This window comes from Saccostrea echinata, unplaced genomic scaffold (genome assembly GCF_033153115.1).
Source record: "Saccostrea echinata isolate AGI-Se365-2 ecotype Australia unplaced genomic scaffold, CSIRO_AGI_Sech_v1 ptg000048l, whole genome shotgun sequence".
Lineage (NCBI taxonomy): Eukaryota > Metazoa > Mollusca > Bivalvia > Ostreida > Ostreidae > Saccostrea > Saccostrea echinata.
In genome coordinates, this window is record NW_026889797.1 from 679,672 (window position 1) to 692,260 (window position 12,589).

At 31.9% G+C, this 12,589-nt stretch overlaps 1 protein-coding gene across 1 annotated transcript in view; it reads right to left on the minus strand.

Annotated features, from left to right (window-relative positions):
* LOC133203182 (receptor-type tyrosine-protein phosphatase epsilon-like) overlaps positions 1 to 5,593 on the minus strand; it is a 73,286-nt gene extending 67,693 nt beyond the window's left edge. Inside the window, exon 1 of the mRNA XM_061339021.1 lies at positions 5,505 to 5,593. Within this exon, the coding sequence (XP_061195005.1) occupies positions 5,505 to 5,562 (58 nt within the window). The 5' untranslated portion in view covers positions 5,563 to 5,593. The remainder of the gene's footprint in view (positions 1 to 5,504) is intronic.
* Between the last annotated feature and the right edge of the window lie 6,996 nt (positions 5,594 to 12,589).

Genomic DNA, 12,589 nt, shown 5'->3' on the forward strand with positions numbered 1-12,589 from the left:
ACATAAGGAACCCTCACACCTCAATCACCCTCTGTACCAAACAGAGATTTAAATTTAAAACACTTCACTGGGATCCGAGAACGTTCACATGAGTGAAATAATCTTGTATGGGACGTTACAGACAACAATAAATCCAATCTTGAGGGATGCCTGTGACGACTGATGCCTTGACGGACTTTTTGGACATTAACTCAATAAAATTTCTGCTGATGATGAAGGCTCCAACAGATACAGTTGTTTGAATTTTATTGTTGTGTCTACCTGGAAAGAAACACACACAAAAATTATTTCGTTTAAATTAAGTAAAGGTAACTATTCAATCATTAAAATTTGTTAAGGTGATCTTGGACCGTGTCGCAATTTTTTATTTTATATATATTTTTTTCTGAGTGGAAAATATAATACGTATTAGCAAATATAGATCTGTAAATATAATCATGATAATATCAATGGAAATCCAGGTGAAATTTAGGTGATATAATTATATGTAATTTAGTTTTAGGTGAATAAATTGATGAAGAAATAAATTAATGTACTCAAGGATTAAATTCATTTTCAACCCAAATAATAATGATTAATTATTAGGAGAGAAAGTGGCAATAAAGAACTTTTTGACATTCACCCCCTCCCCTTTTTTGGACCAAAAGTTTGGTTTTCAAAAGAATCAACAAACTCAACATACCTAAATCTGCTGCTTGTTAATCAAACAAACACATGAATTAGAATTTATTTTTCATCAGCAGCTATTTCGTCAGTGCGCATAGCTCTGCAGCACTTTTTCTGTGGAGAAAAGTAATCTTAAAATTCACAAAACATCTATACATCATCATGACAAATTTGTGTGAATTATCTTCACAAATTTATAAGCTAATAATTTGTTTATTATGGTTTGTGTACTAAAAGATATAAGGCAACATGGGGCGGGGTGGGGTGGTGGGTGTATAAACAATGTAAAAAAGAATTTTTTGAAGATAAATCTGCTGTGTTTTAAAACCGATTAATTAATGATACAAGGCTAACTTGTATTATAGTGACATATCAGCTATGCTAACTAGAGGTACTGTGAGCTTACAAAATTTAAAAGCTATGGATCACACTCAGATTAAACATTTTTCTGCATTAAAAAAACACCTTTATCATGGTTATATTCATTTATAAGAAACAGATATTAAATTTAATTTTCTGATAAATAGTCTCCTTACCTGTTCTACTTTTTGATGTCACAAAAAAAGTTTTAGGAACCTTGCTTTCTTGGCTCTCGGTGTATTTTCACTTTTGTTTTACATGTTTACACAACAAACACTCGAAAATCTTAAATGTCCATAAAATCTAGATGGCAATATATCTGCAACGTTCTTCATTAATAGATATAACATGTTTGACTAGAGACATAATTAATGTTACTTATGTCTCTTATTTGTCAGAAGAATTGGTTTAATTTCAAATCGGTGGTGTGGGGTCGTATCCGGGTAGTCTATCAGTCTTCATCAGCTGCTAGAATCGGGACTTCAACAGGTCCTGTAATCGGGTATCTTCGTTTGTGGAATTTTCATGAGAATTAGAAGCTTAACTTGGAATGTTCAGCTGACGATTTATTTGCTACATTTTTTTTAACAGCTAGATGCGAGTCCGGTAAATGTCGTAAATCCTTTATTTGTTTATAAAGCAATAAATGCATACAGTTTAAAATGTTTGCACATCTTTCAATTTGGAAAGAACCTTTGAAACGTTTGAAAAGATTAAAAGAAAACATTTTTCCCTTCTTCTGCGTAGTTTTCTAACTGTGGTGCAAAATTTCAAATTAAGTCCTCGTTGTTAAACATTTAGAGTTTTTGATATCATAAAGCGAGGTTTTTGCAACTTTTTATACTTATCAATAAAAGTTTAATGTAATAGTAAATGCATAACTTGCTGAACGTGGATGAAAGACAATAAATGTACCTTAAAAGAAAATGCCATTTATCAAACTGTCAAAAGTGCCTAATCATGACTTACACTAATAATATCTATAGAAGTGGATGGTATATCTGGTTGACAAATATATCCATGAATAAGTACTTGATTGGAATGATTTTCATTCTAAACAAAAGCCTTTCTACAGATGAAAAGCAGGAAGAATAAGGTAATTAAGAAACCTTACTTTAATACAGAATAATGTCTCCGTTCATAGATTTAAAATTAAATATTTATGTTCAGAAATAAAGATTTTTGTATATCTTCGACATATTTTCTATTTATCACTAAAAATCTGCATTCTGACAAAATCAACCAATTTAACACAAGTGTCCTTTTCCTCAGTTGGACACTCAAGTCCTGAGTGAGTGGGTCTCTCTAGTCTAAGAAGTTAAATTGTAAATATACATTTCGGCCTGTTATTTCTCATTTTTGTAATTAAAAAACTAACGGGTACATTTACAAAAAAAAATCTTTGTAAGGTAACAAGTCGCAGGGATAAACTTTATTTATGACTTTATTGTTTTAATTGATTCTTCGTTCACAGCATTGTAGTATGTGTAGTTCGAATTCTCTCCGTCATTGGTAACGTCACTATAAAATGCAAGCATTGTTTCAAGAATTAATAAATACGTCTTTACTTCTTGGCAAAAAAGTTATACCATTTTATTTGTATTAATATTATTTAAGTATAATGACTTTTATTTTCAAATTTGTCCACAACCAATAGAAAAAATAAATGAATGGTACTTCATTAGTTCACCGTTCAGGGTAGCTCAGTCGGTAGAGCGCTCGCTCCGTGATCGGGAGGTCTTGAGTTCGAACCTCGGCCGCGATTGACCTAAGTCGATAAAAAATAGGTAGCAACTGTTCCTTCGCCATGCGGGTCCTTCGAATGAGACCTTAAAAACCGAGGTCACCCGTGTCACGGCAGGCGTTGGCACGATAAAGATTCCTCACTGCTGAATGGCCCTGAGTTCCGAGTAAAGGTCAGAATTTGAAGCCCTTCACGAGTATACGGTGACGTCTCTATATGAGTGAAAAGTTCTCGAATGGGACGTAAAACAACATACAATTAATCAATCAGTCAATCATATGTTTCATATATAGATTTCAAACCAACATAAAAAATACACTTTGACTTAAGTATCATGTACATGATGTCAAGGAAATACGCTTGTGATCTAAATATTCAGTACAGTTACAGCATTAGTTAATATTTGGTAAAAATGAAAACTTTAAAAGCCTACCATATCCATGTGCATATCCTATTGCATTAATCAAAAAATATATTTCAATACTCATCAACGCCATACTCTAGAAGAAAATCTCAAATCTACCGGGAAGTTAAAGTAAGTGATATGTACTTTCATTTGATCGTTGACCGTAACCAAAACGGAAATATACATAATCAACATAGACAATCTTCATTTTTAAAATATATTTTACCGGAAGTTGTTTGTTCAAGTGTGCAAGTGTGCAAGTACACACTAGACATTGTATTGTGTTAATTGGTATATTTCTTTCTCAGATTCTGAAGAAATGTCATTTTTTCCCTATTCTTCATTTTCTTTATGGAAGGTAAATTTGTTTCATTCAATTGCAAGCCACGAAAGTTTGAATCAATAATGAAGTATCAGAATGTTTTATAAGTCTATAAAATATTTTATAAATTAAAATATATGACTTGAATTAAGAAATGAATGTAATATTTTTTTTTTCTTTGACCGACGTAACAAACAAAAATTTTGAAGGAAAATGTCATCAATGCGCGTAGTCTTCATACGTCGGTCAAAGAAAAAAACAAATTGTCTGTAAATATCGAAAAAGGATATATATACACCCAGTGCATCAAGTGGTATGACAAGATGTGCTGACAAACTTGTCGTCATCACAATGCTCGTGTTTTTGGCTTTGACGTCATTTATTTTACAGTTGAGTGAATGTGACTACATATCTGAGTGCATTTTTACCATATTTTCTGGCTGCGCAGTAAAAACAAATCTCATATTATGTTACCTTGGGTTTCTTTTTCGTTAGTATATGTTCCTATTTTGATGTCTAGTTGTCATTTTATATAAATTAAAACGAAGTCTTTGTTATTTATCATATCGTATTCGTGGTAGAACTATTTTCAAATTATTTCCTAATTCATTAGATTCATTTTAGGCATTTTTAAGCATGTCATTTTTTAAAAGCGGACGATTTATTTTTATGGCGTATGAGCGTGATTTAGCGTGATTTAGTGATAAATAGAGGAAAAATAGACAGGTCTGCACTTAGAAACACTTCTAATAACCTTTAACCTACTTGTGAAAGATATCTCTTCTTCTTAAATATCCTTCGGGATACTTTTAACATCATCAAAATTATCCAATTGAATTTTTAAAGTCGAGAAATACTTGAAATACTTGAAATAAAAGGTTGGAGTTGTTCGTTTGGGTTCGTTTGTCCTTTCATCATTTCCTTTGTTTGAGTGTTTCTGTCTCTTGTTACACCATACATGTAGCTCTTGCTACTTTCTGCTTTTATACACTTTTATCTAAAATTATTTTGTCTCTTAATGCATTTTCCCAACAAAATGGTGTTCCATGACGTTGAGTTCTGATGTATTAAAAAAAAAATTAATAATTAAAAAAAGCGGTCCGTACCGAACTTGTCTATGAATTAAAACAAATAGAATGTTCTTACACTCAAACAAAGAATGTAATCAAAATCATACATGCATCTCTATTAAGTGGTATAAGAATACACGAACAAAAAAATCTTTATGTTAGAAATGGTAAACAAACAGATACCCATAAAACTTGCGTTGAAACCACTAATGCTTGAAATATATATAAATATTTATATAAAAACAGAATATTATGAACTGGACAGAGAGAATTTCAGACATCAACTTTTTTTTAAAGAAATGAAGCATAAGAATTGATCAGACGGAGAGAGAGAAAGATAAAAATGCTTAATACCCAACATATCAAAACGGCTTTTACTGTTCACGGTAGCTCAGTCGGAAGAGCGCTCGCTCCGTGATCGGGAGGTCTTGAGTTCGAATCTCGGCCTCGACTGACCTTAGTCGATAAAAATGGGTAGCAACTGTTCCTTCGCCATGCGCTCGGCGCTTTGAAGTGAAAGCTGCGGGTCCTTCGGATGAGACCTTAAACACCGAGGCCCCGTGTCGCGGCAGGCGTTTGCACGATAAAGATCCCTCACTACTCAATGGCTCTGAATGCCGAGTAAAGGTCAAAATTTGAAGACCTTCGAATTCACCGGTATAAGGTGACGTCTAAGTAATAGTGAAAAGTTCCCAAATGGGACGTAAAACAACATACAATCAATCAAAACGGTTTTTCTAATTCACAAAATTATAACTTATTGTGGTTTTGTTCCTGCAATTGGTTTGATAAAAGAATCAATGGAAAAATGAATACCGTACCTCGTATTCAGGATTGAAAGACCTTAAATCGTTTAAATACTAACTTTGAAAAATTGATGTCTCACAGGAAGCCCTTTACAGTGTGAATGTGAAATGAGTAAATGTCCTGACTTACCATAACCTTTTGTACTCCAAACTGCCAACGCTATATGGTATATTTTCATCAAAATCATATTTATAAAATTCCGAACAAAAATCACTTGGAAGCAAGTGGTTAGAAAAACTATTCAGAGAGAATGAAACGTCAATACAATCTGAACATGAGCTCAGAAAACAAACTTAATATGTGTGTAGTATGGGCCCTAAAACAAAGCGCTATGTATACTGTGTTGACAATGAATCTACTTCAAGCTGATTAGCAAATGGAGGAAGTAAAGGATGTTCTTTCCTTCCCATCAGAGTTTTAATGCTCAATACAATGATTTAACAGATATTCGTTTATAAAAAGTAAGAAAATTGTACTTTATATACATAACAACATAGGGTTTATGGATACAAGCAAGGAAGATTTTTTTTTTTTTTGGCGAAAACCTCTCTAAATTCGATGTTCGACTAAAACCTGTATGTTATTTCCATAAATTTTTACCATGGAGTACAACTTGCGACTTTTCACAGCATTTCTAATGCGTAATTTTTCATATACTTTATTAAGGAACAAATGGACAAATTTAAGTAATGATTACGCATTTCTGAAATTATTTGCACATCTCTTTGATGAAATATTACATTTTAAACCAAAATATTGCTCTTTTATATTTATATCTCAAATTATACTGTAGAGGTTTTAAGTTATACATTTATAAGAAAATGTCACACTCCATTTTGATATTAAATTGTGATTCTAATTTTCAATTAGGGCTGACAATACTTAAGTGATTGGTTTTGCTTTCGCACATTTTTACTCTGAATTTTCTGGATTATAGATGTAATATTATTCATTAATACACAACAAAATTGCTACTTTTCTCAAGTATTAAGGATAAAGTAAAAAATTGTGAAAGTGCAATGATGTTTTAATCAAACGCCTCCAGAAATTCATAGTTTCAATAACTTCCAGATTAAATAAGTTTTTAATTTTATTTTCGTGTGAAATGCTTTAGCAACATATAAGTTGTGATATTATACAGAATATTTGAGAAAATATAAACTTAAAATCTGTGTCTATGCACCATTAAGAATGATGTTGCAGGTACTTTATCATTATTATTAGAGTTAAGTGGTTTGTTTGTTTGTTTGCATGTTGTTTAACGTCCCTCTCGAGAATTTTTCACTCATATGGAGATGCCACCACTTGCCGGTGGACAGCTGCAAATTTGGTCCTATACTCGGCACTTACGGCGATTGAACAGTGAGGGATCTTTTTCATGCCAGCACCTACTGCGACACGGGACCTCGGTTTATACGGTCTCATCCGAAGGACCGGTCTCCACGTCCAACAGTGGGATTCGAACCTGCGACGTAAGGATCAACTCCTTACTCCGCGACTCTAGAGCAGACGCTCTAACCACTGAGCCACGCGGGCGACAGAGTTAAGTGGTAGTGCAGCATTGAAGTGAATTAAGCATAATAATACAGACGTTTAACCTTTAAATCAGCAATTTATTACCTACAATTAAAGCACATGAATGTGATAAAGAATGCATTAGCTGTTACCGAAACAACGAAAACACCAAGTGTGCCATAGAATCTGGACTGCCAGATTGGTTCTTTCTCTGCGTGAACTACAATGCATAAATATAAGAATATGCTTTCAATAGAATGAATGAAGCAAGACATGCTTTGATACCATTCGGTATTTTTATTTCGTAAAATTAAACTTAAGAAATCTATTTTGATGGTCATTTAAGAATCAATATGTAACCTACAAACTCAGTAAAAAAAGACAAAGGTGTGACAAATTCGAATAATCAGTAAAATACAACGTCTTTAATTTCATTTAAGAGGGACGAGAACATTATTCTATAAGCGTATCAATAAGTAGAGAGAAAAACATATTTCAAAATGTAGGTAATCTTTCAAATTAATCCTTTTTTTATATTCAACACTTTTATTGCCTGTTTATTCCGCAACAAAGTAGTCTTTCCTTTAAATACTGTCTAATCAAAGCTAAACAGGAATACTAAATGAACTCTATGAAGAATAGCTGCGTTCCGATAACATTGAACACAGAAGAAAGTCCAGAGAATTTCGGGGATGGGGAAGCTGAACAACCCATTCTTTAAAAATTGAACTATTTTATTCTTTTTTGTAAAGTCTTGTCATCAATGAGCCTTAGTTTTATAAAACCTGTCTTTATTTTAATTATTTGAATTTTTTGTGTACATTCTTTATAGAATTATGCACGATACCTCGACCTTGCATTGTTAAATTTTGCAACACTTAGTCACTAGTATTAAAAAATAGCATTCAAGAAATTGTTAGCACTGACATCTTTTTTTCCACTGGGGGATAATCATCATTCTTTTTAAGCCTTATCACTTTGTATTGTTGATTTGTCTTTAAGGTTGAAAAAAGTAAATTTAAGTATCACCACCTTTTCCCAGATTAACAAACTTTCACAGTTTTTAATTCCTGATTTTTTTCCCTTCAGTTTTCATGAGCATAGCAACGTATCTACTATGACGGTCGACCCCATTTTGTTGTGTAAGGAACTTCCGAAGAGAGAAAAAAGATAGCTCAATGGGTTTTCGTATTATTAAGCGGGAGTTTGGGGGCGGCAGCCTCTAATACGTGTAAAAAAAATAAAAAAAATAAAAGCTTACCCTAGTCTTAAAAAAAAAGTTGCGCTAAGATTCATATCCGTGTCACTGTAGTTATATTGTGTTTTTTCTTGCAGTTGTAAATGCGTTTGTTAAGGGTGAGGAGCTTAATTGATCGTCAATATTTAATTAAGCTCTTTAGCTTACACTATCCTAGTATCGCTTATGCGTTCTTGTTTTTAGTAGAGATTTCTTAACTGCATTCCATGAAGACTCAATGATTAAGGTTGTTAAGTCTTCAGTGTTTTGCTAATTGAAATCTCCAGGTACTGATGTTCGTAAATCCAGGAGTATGTTAGATTAACTGCTTCCTCTGTTTCCAGAAATCCCAGATGCGTCTCTAACGTTTTATTTTTCTTATACTGCCGATTGCTGCATTTCCAAACTTGACCATCCTCACTGCATGTTTATAAATTTTTTCCTCCCATTGATTTAACATTTCCATACACCAAGGGTCACATTTATCGCTAAAATTCCAAAGACGTCAAGAATTTTGCAGCCAGTCAATTAAAAATCTCCATTCATGGAAAATATCATACAAATCATCGTGAACAAGGAGCGCGCTGAATCACTGTTTACATATAGAGTAGAAGTAAAACTTTCTATTTTACGTCACTTACCTTGACCAATCACAGCTTTGAAATAAGTAACGTGCTTAAGAACGTCATGACTTTGGAATGTGGCCGACAGAATGAAAGTGAATGGTTTGTTTTGAAAATGCTTTCATTTCTAATTAATAACTTCGAAGTTTATTAATATAAAAAATGACGAGGAATTCAAACAATAGGCTATTTTTCATTTTTTTGCCTTTTTGGCAAAATCATCACGCTGACGCTTTACTCTCTTATATATAGAGAGAGCGCGTCCTATTTCCATGTTATTTGTACGGACCAATAATTTTTTATTATCACCTAGGGGTCAAATGGGGTAGAAAAATAATGATGTTTTTTTTTAAACAAAAAGAACCTGGTTCTCAGAACTTCTCTTACATTTTATGCAGTAGCCTTTTCATCTTTTGGAAGATGATTGATTGATGGTGTCCTGTAGATGTGCAATAAGGTTTAGGAATTTTCATTTTCACCCTGGGGGTCAAAATGGTGGGCGAACACAAATTATTAGTGGATATTAAGCGGCTTTCACTAATATGCCTGTTTCGAGATTATCTTACGTGGTGCACTCTTTCGTTAGGGAGGGAGTTTTGTTTCCGCGTAAATCGGCAGGTGGGACAGTTATTTATATGAGTTACATCATCGATATACCGGTCTATTATAACTGTTTATCGGGATGTTCTCATCAACTCGAAAATAACCGATTCTAAATAAGGGAACCATTTTTTCTACCAAACAAAAAAAAAAAAAAATCAGAATTAAAAAGAAAATATCAGTGGATACGACATCAGAAAAGGGACATGGATCTCCAATACACACGCATCTGATCATTCCACGTCGGCATTCTGACTGACACAGTAATTCCTTCCCTTTTAATAATTTCAGAGAGTCCACTTACTTTTTAGAAAAAGTTTGTACAGTCAAAAAAGCATCTTTTTCACAAAAACTAAGACGGCTCTTTTGATTTCAAGTATCCTAATTGAAATTAGATTTTGTAAAGCATGTAAAATATAGATCGTTATAATCATCCAAATCATCAGTGCTTCATATTACGTATTTATGTATAATCTTTCCATAACATTAAATACATTTTATAAGTCCTAGCCATCGTCCATCTATTTATGCAACTTTGTGTACATCGACAACCTGTCACACATCTATGCTGATATGGATACTTTTTGCGCCTCTATCGTTGGAGAGCTACAATCACCAAACTTGCGTATTAACATCTATTCCTAATGTACCAATTGTTGTCATTAACTTCCTCTAAGAAGTTTCTTTCGCTTAGCATCCGTGGCAATAAAGTATACTGCTTTTGTAAATATGGCTTATTTTATTTTCTTAATTTTGAAGGCCCAATAAAGGTTCAAAGTAGCGGAAGATAATAATTTATTCATTGTAGTTCTTTTTTCTTTTATTGTAGCATGGCAAGCAAGACGCGAAGCAACATTTAATGTAATATATGCTTTTGATGTCAAGTTGTATAATGAGCAAAGTTTCATCAAAATTTGTATCAACTATATACTAATGTCTAAGAATGTCTGAATAATATCCACTGAATGAAAAAAAAAAAAAAATAAAAAAAAAAATATCGTAGCATAATGCTGCAAAATGATTAAAAATATATCTTGTCTTTTTACCACGATTAATGCCATTTAAATGAAACACACATTAAAACTGCATATAGTTTTTTCCTGCAAATTTTAAATATGATTAAATATTTTAAGTATTCAATACCCTGTTTTTGTTGAATTGTTTCCAGGAAAATTTATTTACATTGAGCTAGATTACATGCACAATGGGTAAGTGGGTAAGGCAAATTTAGTCTGTATTTACGATAGGCAAACATACAGCTTTTTGTAAAAAATCAGCTTTATAGTATTTTTGTCAAATGATATCCCCATGCAATGTAAGTAACGTTCATTTCAAACATTACATTGATATCAATTGCATTATAACATATTATATCAAATCCAGGTATACTAGTTTATTCGTAGAACATTTCCTTGCACAACCCACAAAATGTTAAATACTATACTTGTTCAGCGCTTGCTGTTAGAAATAAACTGTCTTCATTACAATCTATCAATCAATCAATCAATCAATCAATTTTCATTATCTTTATGTACATGTACAGAAAAATATGGGCAAAGAACTAACCTTTACAAAATACAGATCAGAATCATGTCACCGACGCACGAACCTTTGAACATCTAATTAATTGTACCACGCTTTAACCAAATTAGGCGCCGACGTTTTGATAAAAAGACAGTGGGATCGGTATTTCAAGCAACTCTCTTAAATAGTTTTCGAACAAGTACCAATAAGGCTCTTTTGACTTTTGCACATGTTGAAGTTATTAGTTACTTGAAAAAAGTTTAAAAATTATTACATATATTATATACTATATTACAAATCATAACTCTATTTCTTCGACTTCAATTTTTTGTATTCCAGCCCTCAGTTATTGGAGTGCATCATATTGTGAGGATTTCGCCAGCTCTCCTAGTTCCTGATAATCTCCAGTGACTTTTTCATCAGAATTTTCATAAATGGCATTTGGCTTTCTTTGTGCATCCTCAAACATTTCTTCCATTGGTGGCTTAACCATTTTTTTGTTCCTCTTCCTTTAAAATAACAATCACCATTCATTTAATTCAAAGCAAGGAAGAAGCCCATTTGCCTCATAATTTGCAGTTTCATGAGTATAATGAAATTTGGTAAATATGATCCAGTCAGTCCCATTTTGATTGATAAATTTGTTTAATTGCACAAGTTCAATGGAAAACAAACAATTTTAGCCATGCATTATTATTAATTTTACGTACCGTTTCAGGCAGATATACACAATTAAGACAACGTTAGCTGTGACAGATACAATGAAAGCGCCCAGAATGCAAAAAAATTGAGTTGCCATTTGGATTTTTCCTGTGTTTGAACTACAATACCAATTCATAAATCTTACTGAAAAGATACTGAATCAAGCAATCTTTGCTTGATGTTGTTCAGTATTTATATTTAATAGAATTAAACATCAGAAAGAATTATATCTTTTTAACTGTACACCCTAACAATTCCTCAGTGTCAAAGTAAATTAACCCATTAATTTCTCTCTGAAACAGAATTTTATTTAAACAAAATATTTTTAAAAAAATGTACATTAAATGGTTGAAATTTCGCCTTCCTGTTTTAAGATGGCGAGTAAACATAAACATTTCCTTTAAAAAATTGTCAACAATATTAAACAAAATGAACCTTTTTTCATAAACTGCAAAACATATTAGGAAACCTTCTTCAATATAGATAGATTGAAGTCATAGATCTCGAATTAATATTACAGTATGAATATGTATAAATTGATGGGGGAAAATGGACAATTATTAAATTATAGACATAAAAAAATTATAATAATACATAAAAAATAATAATAGAATAGAATAATAAACAAAACATAGAAGTATGATATTTTGCCTTTTGTCCAATTTTGTCAAGAAATAAATAAATAAATAAATAAAATAAAAAAATAAAATAAAATAAAAAATAAAAATTAAAAATTAAAACTAAAAATAAATCTATAAAAAATTATTCTAATTCTAGGATTTGAGTATAATTCGTTGCATTCCAATGGAAACTTGAGAGAAAAAAATACTCAGATAAGAATTGAATATCTTCATATAGCATTATGTAAATGTAAAAGATACGGATACATAAAACATTATTTATACCATCTTTGTGAATCTTTTATTACTAGAATATTTTCCTAGCATTAACAATGTTGCAGAAAAAAGAAAAGCTATTATCTGTAACTTTACCTTTTCAAGTGATCATTGTTT